Source organism: Echiichthys vipera (assembly GCF_963691815.1).
Source record: "Echiichthys vipera genome assembly, chromosome: 18".
NCBI classification, from domain to species: domain Eukaryota; kingdom Metazoa; phylum Chordata; class Actinopteri; order Perciformes; family Trachinidae; genus Echiichthys; species Echiichthys vipera.
Window position 1 is genome coordinate 5,679,099 of NC_139843.1, and position 16,739 is coordinate 5,695,837.

At 43.5% G+C, this 16,739-nt stretch overlaps 1 protein-coding gene across 2 annotated transcripts in view; it reads left to right on the forward strand.

Moving 5' to 3' along the window:
- wnk4a (WNK lysine deficient protein kinase 4a) overlaps positions 1-16,425 on the forward strand; it is a 54,429-nt gene extending 38,004 nt beyond the window's left edge. Inside the window, exons 12-21 of one of the 2 annotated variants that reach the window (XM_083932640.1) lie at positions 385-501; positions 2,686-2,841; positions 4,834-4,888; positions 5,148-5,279; positions 7,212-8,056; positions 8,676-8,763; positions 11,533-12,115; positions 12,785-12,990; positions 13,079-13,173; positions 14,069-16,425. In XM_083932640.1, the coding sequence (XP_083788766.1) occupies positions 385-501; positions 2,686-2,841; positions 4,834-4,888; positions 5,148-5,279; positions 7,212-8,056; positions 8,676-8,763; positions 11,533-12,115; positions 12,785-12,990; positions 13,079-13,173; positions 14,069-14,071 (2,280 nt within the window). In that variant the 3' untranslated portion in view covers positions 14,072-16,425. The remainder of the gene's footprint in view (positions 1-384; positions 502-2,685; positions 2,842-4,833; positions 4,889-5,147; positions 5,280-7,211; positions 8,057-8,675; positions 8,764-11,532; positions 12,116-12,784; positions 12,991-13,078; positions 13,174-14,068) is intronic. The other variant, XM_083932641.1, reaches the window with a different exon arrangement.
- The last annotated feature ends 314 nt before the right edge of the window (positions 16,426-16,739 follow it).

The following is a 16,739-nucleotide window of genomic DNA, read 5'->3' on the forward strand; positions in this document are numbered from 1 at the left end:
TACAATAAATCTAGAGTTTTGTTTGAACACAACGCATAAGCACATCGTAAACAAATAAATCAAGCAGCAGGACTGAATGATCGAATCGGCGGCGAAGCTCAACACGGATTATGTGACGTTATCAGTAGCTGTGCTGTTCTTCCCCCGATGGGGTGGTGGTCTTTTATCAAGCGTGTTTGGACTGGAGTCAGACACAAACGGACCGTGCATAACCACAGTGCACAAACACACACACACACACAGACACACACACACACACACACACACAAACACTGCATTTTTACAGTAGACGTCCACACGTTTGCTCACACAAAAACACGTTGTCCCAGCTGTGTTTGACTTTGCTCACCTGTCGTTAACACCGATCCCGTCACCACTCTGCAGCTCTCTGATAAAGTGGACCGGGTGGTGGAGTGTCAGCTGCAGACGCACAACGACAAGATGGTGACCTTCAAGTTTGACCTGGATGGAGATAACCCCGAAGACATCGCCGCTGTCATGGTGAGTCATCACTGGTCTTTGAAAGCAACAGTCAGAATGGCAATGATCTTTTGTTTTGATCTGTTTACATTTGGATGGTATTGAATTTTTAAGTATATAACATAAGTATAAGTAATTTAGCTATAACTGGGAGAAAAGGTGCTGATAGTGTCTTGAATCTTTAACGTAAACTGTATCCAATATGGACGTAGTCTCCGTGACGTCACTCATAGGTTTCTGAAATGAAGCTCAAAGTGGGCGGCTCCCTTGCGGCTCCAGGCGTCGCCATCCTGACAGTACCAGACGCCGCATAACCCCCAGCTAATCAAAAAAATGGCAGGGCGTGGATGGAGCGGTGGCGGGCCGAAACAAAGCCTACAGTCTAGACTCGTCACCTGAGATGGCACCCACCTGTCACTCAAAGCAGCCGCGCCCTTCATATAATTTAAACTAGTGGGTTTTCTAAGAACTCAACCTCCGTACAGTTTGTTTTTACCACTAAACATGTTTCATTTCTGTTGGGCATGAGGGCAGCAGCAGAACATAAAACATAACCACCTAAAAACACCAATATCAGTTTAAGTGTGCGCTATATTTAGAGTATTTTCACCAATTCTCCTTGCAGTCAAACAGCTCTTTCCGACGGGGAAGTGAAGCCGCTCTATTGCTCTTTTCAAAGAACGTTATCAGTGTTGGTTAGACACTAAATCTCAGAGACCTTTACAGGATGCAGATATAAATAAATGAAGTGACTCTGTCAGCTGATAAGTCTGGCAGATTCCTCTATCTCCGCTGCCAGTACAACATGATTCACCCTGCTTCCAGTTTTTTTTGTTTGTCCATCCTATCTCTCTCTCCGGCTGATATTGTATCTTAACTCTCCGCGAATGACGCAGGTGAGCGAACCCCGTCGCGCTCTCGCTGTCTTTAAGCATCATTAGAGGGCCGGAGCGTGGAGAGGTATTCTGTGATGAGGCAGCAGCACTTTGTGTTCACTGGATGTAATGACTCTCAAAAACACAGTGGGCTTTTGTTTACTGTTTTCGTGGCGCAGCAGGGGCTCTTGGCATCACAACAGCCTCCGCGGTTCTCACTTCGGGGTTTTTAAATGCACTGAATTACGCCGCGCTGACAGGAAACGGTCACCGCGCCCCAACCCGCAACTCACAGCAACGCTCCAAACTGCACGAACATGAAAATCAGGAACAAACTGTTGCATTGTGAATTGATATTAAATGATTTATGTATTTTCTTTCAGAGGATAAACATTAGCTGAGGGGAGGGGACGTGGGTTTGTGTTGGAAGCATGTATTCTTCTATCTGTTCCTTTACAGTGGTGGAAACCGTGGGACATCAATTACAATTACAACAGGATTTTTATGTTACTTCTCTATATTTTACTGCAAAATATCGTTACTTTTGCTTAAGTTTCTCTAAACTTTGTAGATATGGATCTTATACACAAAAAACCTGATTTTTATAGGGCAGCATTTGCTATTTACCATTTTATAGATTTAGTCCCCCCACTGTATATGAAATCAATCACTGTATATGTAGATCAAATTAGCGCTAAAACAGTAAAAGATTTACACATTAATGCATTAGTATTAACAATCCAATAATACAGTGTATTTTTCTGCATTAAAATTACTTTTTTCATATAGTTAATGTACATTTTTCAGAGAAGACTTGTGCACTTTTACTTCCCATAATGGAAAAAGTGAGATCTCAATGTCTTTCTTGATTATAAAGCAGGTGGAAGTGGATTTAGTATATAAATACTGTGAACGTATCAAATCACTCCACAGAGAAATACACACAGTCGTATTCAGAAACTGTGGCTTTAAACGAGCCGTCAGGACTTCCTGTTGTCACATATAAAGGTAGAAAGTGCTGCTACAGCGCTGATTCAGTCATTACCCGGCTGTAGTGACGGTGTAACGACGCAGATACTGAAGACCTGGAAACGCTGTCCAATCAGAGCAAACTGGGCTTTTTCAGGAGGGGGTCTTAAAGAGACAGGCGCTTAAACGGAGCGTTTCAGACAGAAGGTGAATACAGGTGTATTCAGACAGACAGGCTGAGAAAAATAACAGGTTTTTTGAACATTAAAGCATAAAAAACATGTTCTGGTATGAACCTGAAAATGAGCATGACGCAGGACCTTACCTAAAGCATCTAAATACGAATACTTTTGTCTTCAAGGTGCACAATGAGTTCATCCTGCCGTCAGAGAAGGAGGGCTTCATCCACCGCATGGGCGACATCATCAAACGTGCCGAGGCCCTGATGGCCAAAGAGCAGCACCGAGTTCTCCAGCCCGCTTTTCACAACGGCGGGAACTCGTTGTCTTCCTCACAGGTACAGCCGCAGCACCTCCGCCTCTCTCTCTCTCACACACACACACACACACACAGACACAGATGCAGCGCTGTTGTCTGAGAACAGAGGAAGTAACTGTTTGACTGTGCTGTAAATTACATCAGCGATAGTGCTCATCCAAGGCAGGGTCATAAATCTGCTGCAAATGGAAAAACTGGTGAGTAGTGCCTCCTATGCTGGATAATTAAAGAAAACCTCCGAGTGCTTTCTTCATTGTCCATAACCCCTCGTGAGACTCGCCCCTAAAGATGAAGGTTAAGTGTCCCTAAAGCCGCTTGAGGTCGTTCTTTCATTCAAGAACATAATGTTACTGAAAGCACTCAAGTCATAAACCCCCTGCTGTGATTTATGGCAACAAAACAACAACAGAATCGAACCCACGCCTCCTTTTTCCCCCCCTTTATTTTACCCACATTACACCATAATGAGCTTTCCAGCATATCTGCGCACATTGAATGGGCAGAACAATGTTTGGATGCATTAAGGCTCCCTGAATTAAGCTCTGTGAAACTGTGAAATGAGGACTTCCAGGAATTAAATGAAAAAATAGTTGTGCCATCCCGTACAAGACGTGACCTGAGGCTCATAATGAGATACAGTGCGTCCGCTCGAGAGAAGGAGAAGCGTCTGTTCTGCCAGGATTTGTTCCACTCTGTCGAACGCACAGAGCAAAGCCTCCGTGTGCCCTTCAGGGGAAAATGAGCTAAGATTCTCATAAATGATGGACTAAAAGAAGTGTGGTTTCATTGTTGGGACGACTTAAAACCTCGACCAAAAACAATCGAATACTATCCGCCGTGTTTCCGACCCATTGGTGACGTAATTACCCCTGAACCACTGGAGACAAATCTCTCCTGGCTTCACTCCAACACCTGATGAAAAGCACTGCGTGGACCTCATCCCCCGTAAGTCTCATTACGGCTGCTCTCCCCAGCACTGTCCAGCCAAAAACAAACCAAAAAAACCAAGCTGGTCTAGTTAGGGAAGAAACACACAAGCCCAGAGACCCCTTGTGTATCTGTGTGCTGGCTGTGAGGTGGGGCGCTATTCTGAGAGTTTTGGGAAGAGACACTCGGTGTAAATGCAGCTTAAGTCCCTGGAAAGACGTGCTTATTTAGCCATTGCTTGTTTCCTTGTACCCACCACGTGCAGAGGCTGCAGACAACCACCTTAATTTAGCTTGTTGGCATGCTAATTAGCACCGCACACAAAGTACCACTGCGTCCATCCAACTAGGAGACATCAACATATTTCACTGGATAGTTAAAAAAAAACCTGCTGACGGTGCAGGAGATCACCAAAGTCATCCGGGTTCATCCTCTGGAGAACATGCATGTCCGTAGAATCTATTACTTACTTTCTTTTCAGATCATGTTTCACTGATCACTCTATCAAAACTTAAGTAAAAACTAAACATTAGCGCAAAGAAAGGAACACAATTAAGTCATGTGATGATCAATAAATTAAAAGCAGACTTAATAATAATAAAATAATGCACAATGTACTCGTATGTATGCTTTCATAGGAGAGCTGCAGCCGTAGACTGCATATCCTTTTAAATCAAACTTGTGTAACTGTGTCGCTGGAAAAGTCCCAGTAAAAGGATCTCTAGAGAAGCGTGGGAACCCTGCGGAGACATGGCAGGGAGAGTTGACTTAAACACGCTAATAGGATGCGTGCTAGTACGCTGCCTTAAGGGAAGTGTAGTCTCTATCGTCTTTGGAGCTTGACCCACAGCGGGGACTAAAATCTATGATACCCCGGCCCCCTCTGGAACGATTTTCTCTCTTTAAAGGCCCTTAAGCTGCAACAGACGTGATAGATGTAGTGCTGATATTATAGTAGTACTACATTAATGTGAGCACAACACTCTCCATTGCAGCTTCCACCCTCCTACAGTATTAGCAATGCAATTAAACCTGTAGTCATACCGTGGATAACAGGTTCTTATCAAATGTGCTTCTCTTACAGCCTAATCTGCACAGTCACACCCTTCCCCGAACACACTCCTCCTCTTCTCTGCCCGGTAAGTCTCGACGTCTGGTCTGATGAACTTAATTCACCTATTAGAGGATCATTTGATGCTTGAGATTAGGTATGAATGAAAAGTCTGCAACTCACCATGTAGCATTTAGTGTGTGTGTGTGTGTGAACTGCATTAAACAGCCTCTCAGATTAACTTGCATTTGTTTGTTGCATCATCTTAACTTGTGCATGATCATTGTGTGTGTGTGTGTGTGTTTGCATGTTCATCCACTCACGCATGTGTGTGTGTCTTGTCGTAGACTTCAGTGTGGCTAACCCGAGCGTAGGGGCATGTGACTCTCCCCCGCGCCCCAACGGAGACGTCTTCAGCGCAGACATTACTTCACCTGGGCGACCTCTGTTACGCTCACAGTCCTTCCAGCACGCCCCAGGTAAAGAGCCCTCCCTCTGGTCCCAATGTGAAGAGGCCCGGCATTGTTTACTGTTTCAGCACTCTGAAAAATTGTTGCAGTCCTTTTGGCAAAGAATAAGTCAAAGCGCAGCTCAGCTACCTCATAAACCCTCCCCTCCCCTTCTCAGAGCCAGTTTTCGGTATTGTTCAGACATTCGCATGGCGCCATCCGCCATCCCTACACCTCAAAGCCTTCGTCTGTGTCCGCTTTGCAGCAGGGCCTCTTGGGTAATTACCTCACCTGAAGGGCGCTTTCTGCCTTTTAGGGAGCTGTGAATGCTGTCGCTGTGAAGAGCGAGCTTTCCTCCAGCGCTGCGATAGTCTGCAACATCTGTTTGCCAGCACAAACTCCTACAGAATTTCCAAGAAAGCCCACCCCCCCCCCCCCCTGTCAAAGTCTCCCTCCCCACAGGATGGGGTATTTGAAGTCACTTAAAGAACACACACTCTTCCATACGTCCCCTGTATCCGAACACACTCACCCCTTCTCATCCCTTGTCCCCTTCTCCACTGGACGTCCACTTGCACGGCCGCTTTCGCAACGCTTCTTCTTGGCCACCCACCACCTTTACAGACTGTTGCCTAATGTTTCCGTGAGCATGGAAAAAAAAGTAGAGGCTGGTTTGCATCATCAGTAAAGAGGAGGTGTGGTTTTCTAACTGTGGAGACATTGTTGAGGTAAATGTCAAATCAATGGATGGGGGTAGGACATTGGCTTCCTAAACTGTTCCCCGAGGAGTGATGTAGAAAAACCGGAGTGCTTTAATCTCACAATCAGACCCACACGTGTGTTCCATTTAAACTCTGTCACATGCACGAACCTCGCTCGCTCCACTGATGCTGAATCCCTCACAGCCGCGGAGGCCCGGCGCGCAACTGCTCCGGCTTACGAATGTAATTATAGTGGGATACTGTTTCAAACAAAACCTCTTTGTTCACCATGGAAACACATTGTTTGTAAAGCACGGGGAAGGTTTACGCTCCACATGGCGTCCGTCTCGCCAGGGGGGTCTGCAGGAAGAGTTTCTGTCACCGAACTCTAGGAAGAGACGGAAGAACGAGTGATCGAACTTTTCTCTCTGCATCAGTTACCTCTAATATCCCAAAATCTCACTCATTAGGCATTGCGAAGTTTGAAAAACAACAATGAAATGAACAGTACACAAATAGATAACTCATTATAGAAAACAAAAACTAACCACAAAATAAATGTTACACGTCTGAAAAGGAGCAGAACGAGGTTTTCCCATATCTTGTCTGACATCTTTTCCATAACTTCAACGATTAAATTATATTTAACAACTCAAACAATGATCCCAGTGCTCTTATGTATAACCTGGGTATCCTCCCTGTGTCAATAATATACAACATAAACAACATTTAAACCACTAACCCGTCCTCACCCCTATGACCTCTCAGTAATTATTGTTTTTGCAAATCTTCTTAAATTGATTTTTATTTGAACTTTACTATAATCGTATAAAAGAAATAAGCCGTAGAGCAAAGTACTGCAGTCAAGAACATAAGTATAAAATAGAAAAATGACCAAACAAATATGAAAAACCAAATGCTTTTACAAACAACGCCACATACTGTGACACATTAGTGACGATGTAAGATGTGCAGGATGTGCATAAAATATATAAAAATGTATTTCACAGAATAGATACAGTACAAGATGTTTGAACTCTGAACCTCTGTAAGTAAAATAAAACTGTAGTTGAGACGTTCAACAGATTTGAGGTCTGAGTTTATCGATATTTTGGGTCGAATTATTGTGGAATTAAAGACAGTAAGGATACTGTTCATGAAAGTATGAAGGAGGAGTCCTCTTCAAATCAATCTGTAGTAGAGATCATGAGTTTGATGCACACAGTTTATGAATCCTCACGTTTGTCCTTTTGTCTTCCAGGGTCTCCCCTCCATTATCAGCAGCACCACCACCCTGCGTCTCTCCTGCCGCACCACCAGCACTACCACTTGCCCTTCATGGGTCAAAGTCACTTCCCGTTCCCGTACCCAGGCTCTCCAGGTTCCCCTAAGCCGGGCATCCATCCTCCCCTCACACGTGTAGCCAGTAACCCCACCTTCCCCTCTGTTCACTCCCCAGCCCCCGGTTCCCCAAGTCCTCTGACTGAGACCCCAAACCTCGGCAGCAGCGATAATGTCTCCATCGGCCCACCTGCCCCTCAGCATCCCAGCATGTGGCCGTCCCACACGCAGCCCCTGTTTTCTTTAGCCAATGTCATCTCCATGGCGATGAGCATGGCCCAGTCTTTCATCCCCCCTGCGAGCATGCCTGCCCAGGGGGTGCCCTCCTTCCCAGGCTTCCACCCGCAGCTACCTTCTCACATGGCCCCGCAGTCAGGTTACCCCTCCATCTACACACAACATTACCAGAGCCAACCAGTAGAGGTCCCGTACCCCACCGCGGGCATCCCAGCGCAGAGCGTCTACCACAGCCCAGAGAATACGCCTCTAATGAACGGAGCCGCTTTCCCTCAGAGCTGGCGGCCTCCTGTCTCTCCACCCTCTTTGCCGTCCACTCCTCCGCTGATTCCCCAGGAGCCTTGGCAGCAGTTTGGACTGTCCAGTCCACCCAGTCCCCCCAGTCTGACCCAAGAGGACAGTCTCCACAGTTATGTGGCCTCGTACTCAGCACAGGCTCCCGTCCAGGTTGAACCAAAATCCGAAGTCTTCAGTTCAAACTCCTCGTCGGATCTTTCCCCGTCTCCCCCAGAGAGCCCACAAAGCACTGTGAGTCACCTTCAGTCACCGTTTTTGCTCAGTTCAGATGTTTCCAAGACAAAGCGTGCACTCAAATGAGATTAGTTTAAAATTAATCAACAAATCTGATGATCTATAAATCATTTAAGTCATTTTTCAGGTCAAACATTTACCGATTCCCGCCTCGTAAATAAGAGGATTTGCCTTTTTCCTCTATTTTAAACATTGATGGAAGAAACATTTAAGATATTTTATTTAAATGACAGTATTAATATCACATATTCGAAAACACTTTGTTACATGAAAAAGTCCTGCGTTTAAAATCTTACCTAAGTAAAAGTATGTAATCAGTACAGTATAAAAGTAAAATTATTTGTTCTCGTTCTTTGTTGATGAAAATAATAATTTGGAAATGATTAATTCAAATATTGACGTTAAAAAATACTCTTTGTGCAGCTAAATGGGCTCTTTAATTCTTATTATATATAATTATATATTATAACATTACATTATAATTATTATCGATGCATAAACATGTAAGCATTGAATTTTGCTTATTTTCTATACTGTTGCGTGGCTTCATTTGCTGTACAAACATGCACTTTATTCCACATTGCACTGACACTAACTGTGTCTTCTCCCCGTCCAGTTATCATCCTTTAACGCTCCGCTGCAGCTCGCTGTATCTGAGATGAAGACCAGCACCCCAGAACCCAAACCCTCTTCCCCCGACTCTGGTGAGAAATAATCCTGTGCACGTTCCTGCGACACCTTCTCCCCCCCGTCTCCGGATCCTAAACACCTCACGTGTTGTATGTTAGCAGCCAGGGGGCTGGGAGGGCTGGAAAATCACATACACTGTATAATGTTTATGTTTGCACCCCAAACAAACCCACACACACGCGCTGGTGTAAACACACAAACGCACCCACGGCCAAATATTCCAAGGTTTCTCTCCTCTGCTCCTTTTTATGATGTATTTGGTCTAAATACAGTCTGATGTCTCTGTTACGGCCAATTTGCCTTTCGAGCTCAGCTCTCTGTGTCTGCGCTGTATCCTCGGTGACATTATCACCTATGAGCAGTGCCTCAGGAGTCATTGCGTAACGGCGAGCCTGCCTGTAATGGTCCATTCAAAAGGAACACAAACGTAGGTGTGATGGCGGCCCTGCCCTCTGGTAACGGCCAATCGGAGAGCAGCTACGCTCGTTACAGACCTCTCCTCCCACACCCACGCCTGTCAGTGTTTATACCCTCCTCAGAAGACCACATTCAACAGAGTCCCTCTGTTTCAGCGGGCGCGGACCCAAACACTCTGTGTGTACTGTGAGAGGGACACTTAGTGGGCGAACGGAGGCACTGCAGCGGTGCAGATACAGTGTATGTGTGACTCCATCACGAATGGTACAGACATATTGAGAGAGAAAAAGGGTGAAACTCGCACAAATTGCAAAATTAGATTACCAGCGATTTATCAGGCGAGCATCAGCTGGTCGGCTGATATTTGCCTTGTTGGCAGAGAAGGTGACGTTCAGATGCAGCGGCTGATGTTTATCTGCTGTGTGACATCGATTGACGCCGGATAATTGTCGTGTTTGAAGCTTGAAAAGACCTTTGAAGCAGTTATTTTTCACACAAAATATCCTTTTCATGTGAAAGAAAGTTCTGTCAAAGGTTGTGTGTATGATTGAACGTGTGATCCTTCAAAGATAGAGTAATGAAGGGCTGAAGGCAAGGCAACTTTATTTGTCTAGCACTTTTCATACACAAGGCAGACTCAAAGTGCTTCACAGCAACACGTCATGAATTAAAATGCATTACAGGAAGACAAAGAGAATAAAAACACAGACAATAATCAAAACAATGCAGACTTTTAAAGTGCAAAGATTTAGCAGAAAGCTAAGGTGAACATAAAAGTTTTCAGTCTAGTTGTAAAGTGGTCAGAGTGGGTGAAAGGAAGTTTATTCCAGCTGTTTGTTGCATAATGACTGAAAGACGCTTTCCCTTGATTTGAGTTTACTCTGCGAACCACTAACAGATTGGTCTCAGAGGATCTTAGTGATCTAGAAGGCTTATGTAGTGGGAGCATATCAGTGATATACTTCGGCCCTGGACCATGTAGTGATTTATATGTGAGCAGGAGGATTTTGAAATCAATTGACGTACAGGAAGCCGGTGTGATGATTTAGGAACTGGTGTAATGTGCTCACATTTTCTGGTCTTTGTTAGAACTCTGGCCTGAAGGACTTTAAACATTTAAACCTTTAAAAACAGATTTCTCCGCTCCTCCTGGTACAATAGAGGGAGTAAATAACAATAAAGACAAAATAAATAAAAACAAAAAGACATCGGCATCGGCCAAACTGACATTTTAAACATCAGGCTTGGTACATCGGTGAATCCGTGCTCATTACATTATTACTCATACAATTTCCTTTATAACATATAAAAAGTCCTGAGAGATCAAAGAGGTGCAGAGTAAGTGTTTCTTAACAAGTATTCAGGTAAAGTAAAAGTAGCAATACTACAACGTAAAAGTCCTGCATTTATTATGCAAAGTAAAAGGTAGTAAGATAACTTATGTGTGGATCACAGAACTATTTTAATAATCATTCATCAGTCTGAATAAGCTGTAAATTCTCTTAAATGTGAATATCTTCTGGTTCCTCTCCTCCTGCATGACAATAAACTGAACATGATCTTTAAGGGCGTCACCTTGAGCCTTGGGAAACGCTGATTAACGCATTAAATGTCAAACAAGTAATTCATTAGTTGGTAAAGTAATCAACAGCGTCCTCATTAGTTGCAGAGATACGGAGACACGCGTGATTACGTTTGAGAAGAGGGAAGCTTTGTTTTCTGATGATCAATCAGCCGTGATCAGATTACAGGACAATCACTCCACCGTGTGTCCCTCATATAAAAGGTCCGTCCAGGTGTTACAGCGTCTTATTCATCATGGACACTCGGAGTAAGTAGAGGGAGCGCTACGACACTACGCCGTGTTTCTTTCTCAACAAATCCAGATATTAGGAGTAAGTTTGGATTCTTAATCAGCTCATTTATACATGTTTAAGTCACGCTAGTGCAGGGAACTATGACCAAACGTTTGCATTGCTGTATTTGTTAAGATTCTGATGGTTTCATTGTTTATTACAGTATTTATTTCTTTAATTACTGGGACTTATTAAAGGTTTATAGCGGCTTATTCTACTCTCATGAGTACATACAATATAAAAACATGTCCTTCAGCTGTGTTTTTCTCTAAATGTACAATTATATGTGTCACAAATTGTCGTGTGTCATGGTGTTTTGTCCTGTTAAAGGGAGTTATTGGTTATTAACTGTTGTTAAAAGTTATAAACGTTAGTAAGAAGAACACACAGTCGAACAATGTTACATATTTTGCTGCTTACTGAAGAGTCACAGCAACTGTTTCAGCTATTAGAACTGGTCCTCCGAGCACCGAGTCATGGTTAAAATGTTGGACTTCCTCTGCGTTACAGAAGTCCGGTCTGCACCCGTCACCGTCGGGCGATTCCAGGTGACGCCCAGCATGCACATCCCCGTGCCCGCTGTGCCAGCACCTGCTGCCCCGCAGCCTGCGGACAGCGGCAGCACGCCGTCCGAGAGCAGCACGGAGGAGCAGGGGGAGTCCGAGACGAGCATGGGCACCTCCCTCACCCTGTCCCCTCCTCACCCGCACCCCCACAGAGGGTCAGGGGGGGTCCTCCAGGAGGTCGACGGGCAGCAGGCGGGCTGGGCTGGAAGCCAGGAGCAGCGGGATGACGAAGAGGAGGACGAGGAGGAAGAGGTCATCGGGGAACGACAGAGGACGAGGAAGAGGAGTCGGAGGAGAGCGTACAGCCTGAGCCTGATGGGGACGTCTGCGGACAGCGGGCTCTCGGTGACGGCCGCCGAGGTGGAGGGGAGGCTGTGGGACGGGGCGTCAGGCAGCCCGCAGTACGGCAACGCCCTTCACCATTTATGGATGATGACCTACAACCGCAACGCTCCCTACATGAGCAGCGACGACTCTGACAGCGACGACGAGGACATGCTGGTCGAGCTTCAGGAGCTCAGAGAGAAGTAAGAGACAGAGAGCACAGCTTCTGAAGCTGAAAAGAGGAACTTTTAAGTCAAAGATTTATGTCAAAAGGGAGATTTTCCTTCTCTCTGTCTCCGTAAATTCTTCACTTTTAAAACTTAAAACCCCGTGTGAACACAAAGCTCCATCAGTAGGTTTTCAGCAGAAGATGAGGTGTTGATCCGCTGAAGAAACTGATTATATTTGCATTACTGATTTTTGTTTAAATGATTAATTAAGTCTGTTAAATGTTAAACAAACAAACGTTGATACAAACTCATTTCCCAGAGTCCCCGGGGCTTAATTTCTCCAACAAATACACAACAAACAAACAAATACCCAACAGATAAAAGACTTTAAACACATTAAAGTTAAACACAGAAAATACTCATATTGAAGAATACTTTTGTAGAATAATTTTCTGTAAATTGACTCATTTATGAATCCAAGAAATGGACAATTAAGACGCTTTATTACATGACTTTAGTGAATCAGCAATTCTGATTGGTCAGTTCTGATCACAGACTCTGGAGGACCATTTTTGAATCATTTCAAACTCATTTCATTGATTATTATTTTTGTAACTTTTTATTATATTTTACAGTATTTACATCATTTATTTATTTTATAAGTCAAAAACACTTTTACATTTGTTACCTTTTGTCCCTCAGACACCTGAGAGAGGTGCAGGCGCTGCAGGCCGCCCAGAAGAGAGAGATCGAGGAGCTGTACGAGAGGATGGGGAAGGTCCCGCCCCCCGGCATCGTCTCCCCTGCTGCCATGTTGTCCAGCCGACAGCGGCGTCTGTCCAAGGGGAGCGGCTTCCCCTCGTCCCGCAGGAACAGCCTGCAGCGCTTGGACATGTTGCCAATCCAAGGTATGCGAGAACATCCACTTTTCTCAGCTGGTAAATGTGTGACCACCTTCCGTCCTCCACGGGTTCATGACGCACGTTTGATTCCCAGGTATCATTAGGAGAAACTCTCTGGGAGGCAGCAGCACGGGCTCCCAGGACAAACCCAGCAAAGGCGTCACCTTTGCCACTGACATCAGCAGAATGGTGAGTGGACCATGTATTAACTCACTTATAGGATTATTATTATTGTTATTATTATTTACTTGTTTTTAACTGCTGGAGGTGAGGTTGAAAACACGGCAGATCATCACACAAACATATTCTTTTTTTATCCACACACATATATTTATGTATATAACGCATGGCTCTTATTTGGCCTCCTCTCTCCCTGGATGGCACGTGGGTAACAGCCCTAAAACAACAAAACTGAAAAATGACAAAAAATATAAATATTTATAAATATAGTTTATACAATTAAAAACATTAAAATTATCAAAACTATTAATAATGATAATAATAAATTAATTTAGTAAAAAGATAAATAAATACATATTTAAGGTTAAAAAAATAGATGAATGAGTACATTGATTAATAAAAATAATAATACATAAAGTAATTAGATTAATACATGTATTAATTTAGTATATACATGAAAAATAAAACTAATAAATTAGGTAATTAAATAAATAAATACTGATTTTAAGTTAATAGATAACACAATTAAGTAAACTCGTTAAAAAAATCATAATACATGAAGTAATTAGATGAATAAATGTATTAATTAAGTATTTGGATGAAAAATAAAACTAATAAAATAAGTAATTAATTAAATAAATAAATACTAATTTTAAGTTAATAGATAAATAAATGAAGTGAATGAATGGAATAATAACTAATTAAGTAAATAAATACAAAAATGATACATTTAAATAGATAAATACATAAATGAATGAATTAAATAATAATATATTAAGTAATTAAGTAAATAAATACATAAAAATATAATTAAAGAGATAAGCTTAAATATACTGTATGTATTTACTTGTTAAACTATATAAAATAATGCTCTGTTCTGTTTCTTTTCCTCTTGTTTTCGCAGTAAAGACTCTCAGCCAACAACTCTGTAAATCTGGACTACCTCATCTCAAGTGTGGCAGTGGTCCGACCCGTCCTGCAGGTGGATCGCTTTAACACTTTTCACTGGCTGCTTCCCTCTGCCAGTGGTCATTTACCTCAACACACACACACACACACACACACACACACACACACACACACACACACACACACACACACACACACACACACACACACACACACACACATACACACACACACACACACACACACACACACACACATAAACACATAAACTGTCATCCGTACAGCGGGAGTTACACAGGCACTGTAACGTCCAGTTTCAGCACAACTTCATTATTTTTGCTCTTTAAACAAACTCAAAGCTTCAGAATGAACTTGAGTCCAGCGGTTCTCTGCACACCGGGATGTTCCAGATGTTTCCTCTGAGCGAGCTTTTAGCGCCAACGCAGTGCAGTGATGGTGCACGGACACTCCCCGCTTCAACCCGCTCGTCTAATTCACGTCTGAGCACAGTGACGTGAAGCACAGCGAGGCTCTGACACTTTTACTGACAGTTATCTCACGCGGACGACGACCTTTGGGATCACCTCGCCGTTTATTTGCTGTGGTTTGTTAATGAAGTCTCAGCACCTTCTGGCTGCACGGTGACGGGGCTGACCGGCGCAGTTTAGACGCATAACAGTTGGATTTATTATGAAAACATTTTGTTGTAGTACAGGTTTCTTTCGTGACAGGGCTGGGCATTGTTCAAACACGTTGGGTACCAGCATACCTTGACTTTGATATTGGTTCCTGAACGATACTTTTTACCGATACCAACTTTACAAAATCCACTTTATCAGAGAAAGGAAATTGCGGTATCTCTTTATTTTTGATTTTCTAGCTGCTTTTATACGACGCACACTCATGAGCCCAACCTCCGTGTGTGACACTGTGTTTTTCCTGCATTCGACAGCCAATCACCAGCTTGATTAGATCTCGGTACAGGCATGCTGTGCGCTCATTGGCTCACTCCTGATTTACTCCTTAAGGTATTGAACAAGGAGGCGTTTTTCAATCCTATGGAGACAACTCAGTTGGTGGGTGCCTAAGAGTGTCAAAGTTAGGACCCCAGCCCTGTTGATACCGTGACCTACATTGTGCAGAACCAGTGTGGAGACGTTTAACTGAACTCCGGACAGTTTTAGACGTAGTGACAAAGAGTTTTCACATTGTGCAGCAGTACAAGGAGATAGAATTCCTCACTCCTGATTTACTCGTTATGGCTCACTCCTGATTTACTGGTTAAGGTATTGAACCGGGAGGCGTTTTGCAAACCTATTGAGACAACTCAGTCAGTGCCTAAGAGTGTCAAAGTTGGGACCCCAGCCCTGCTGACAGGAGGACCTACAGTGTGCAGAACCACTGTGGAGACGTTTAACTGCACTCCGGACAGTTTCAGACGTAGTGACAGGGAGTTTTCACATTGCGCAGCAGTACAACAAGGAGATATAATTCATATAAACACACGCACATGAGGATGTTAAGGCAGAAAGTTGTACGACAGTTCTGAGCGGAGGTACGAAGCTCGCTCCGGCAGAAAGAAAATCAGTTTTTCCCAAAGCGTTAAATGGAAAAAAGACTTTTGCAGAGACAACATCATACGTCTGTTATCAAATAGCAAGTTTTAATTTAAGATAAATGATTTCTTTGCGTTGATGAATTGTGAAAAAAAATAATCCACCTAGGCTTTAGACTACTGGCTTCCCCGTTGATTGTACATGTGTATATAGTAGAGTGCGTTTTTAGATCGTGTTTACAAGTTCAGAGTAAACTCAACATGTCAGCAAACCTTAATTCTCGCTCGAGCAGAAAAAATCACATTTGTCGCTTGTTCCGTAGATCGAGCACCTCGTGCACTTTAGTAACTTTTCTCAATCATTTTAACACATTTGTGGATTAAAACTGTGTTCACTCGAGGAAGAGATGATACGTTTTCCTGTGCGGGAGGTAGAGAATATTCTCCAGTTTGTGTTTGATCGCAGTAGTGACGATCTACCCTCCCACACTTTTCAATAATCAGAACATTGTGGGATCAAAAGAGAGATCAGTCCCGGCTGTGAACGTGTAGCGGACTGTTGCCTTATAGAGAAACTATTCACCACACACTGAACTCTCCAGCGGTGGGACTTCCTGTAAGATTCATAATATATTCAAAGAAAGTTTCAACGTTTTTCGAATGTAAATATATAATTGTATTGCTTTCTGAAGCTGCTGCTGTCCTGTCATGCTGAATCTGTGCCTTTTCCCTTACAATGTCTTATTTTATATTTTTACTCTCAAGATTCGGTGGCTAGATCAGACTCCATGTATCAATTTTGGACAAAAATAAATGCAATTGTAAATACCAAGGCTCCTTTTGTCCTTTTTCCCGCTTCAGTCTGTGTCTTTCTCAGGGTTCGTACAGGTTTTTAAAAGTCACATTCAAGCACTTTCAAGGTACCCCAACTAAAACTTTCATTCATTCATCTGCAACCGCTTGTCCCTGTCGGGGTCGCGGGGGGGTGGAGCCAATTCCAGCTGACATCGGGCGTGAGGCGGGGTCCACCCTGGACAGGACGTCAGTGTATCGTAGGACACATAGAGACGAACAGAGACAGACAACCATTCACACCTACGGGTGATTTAGA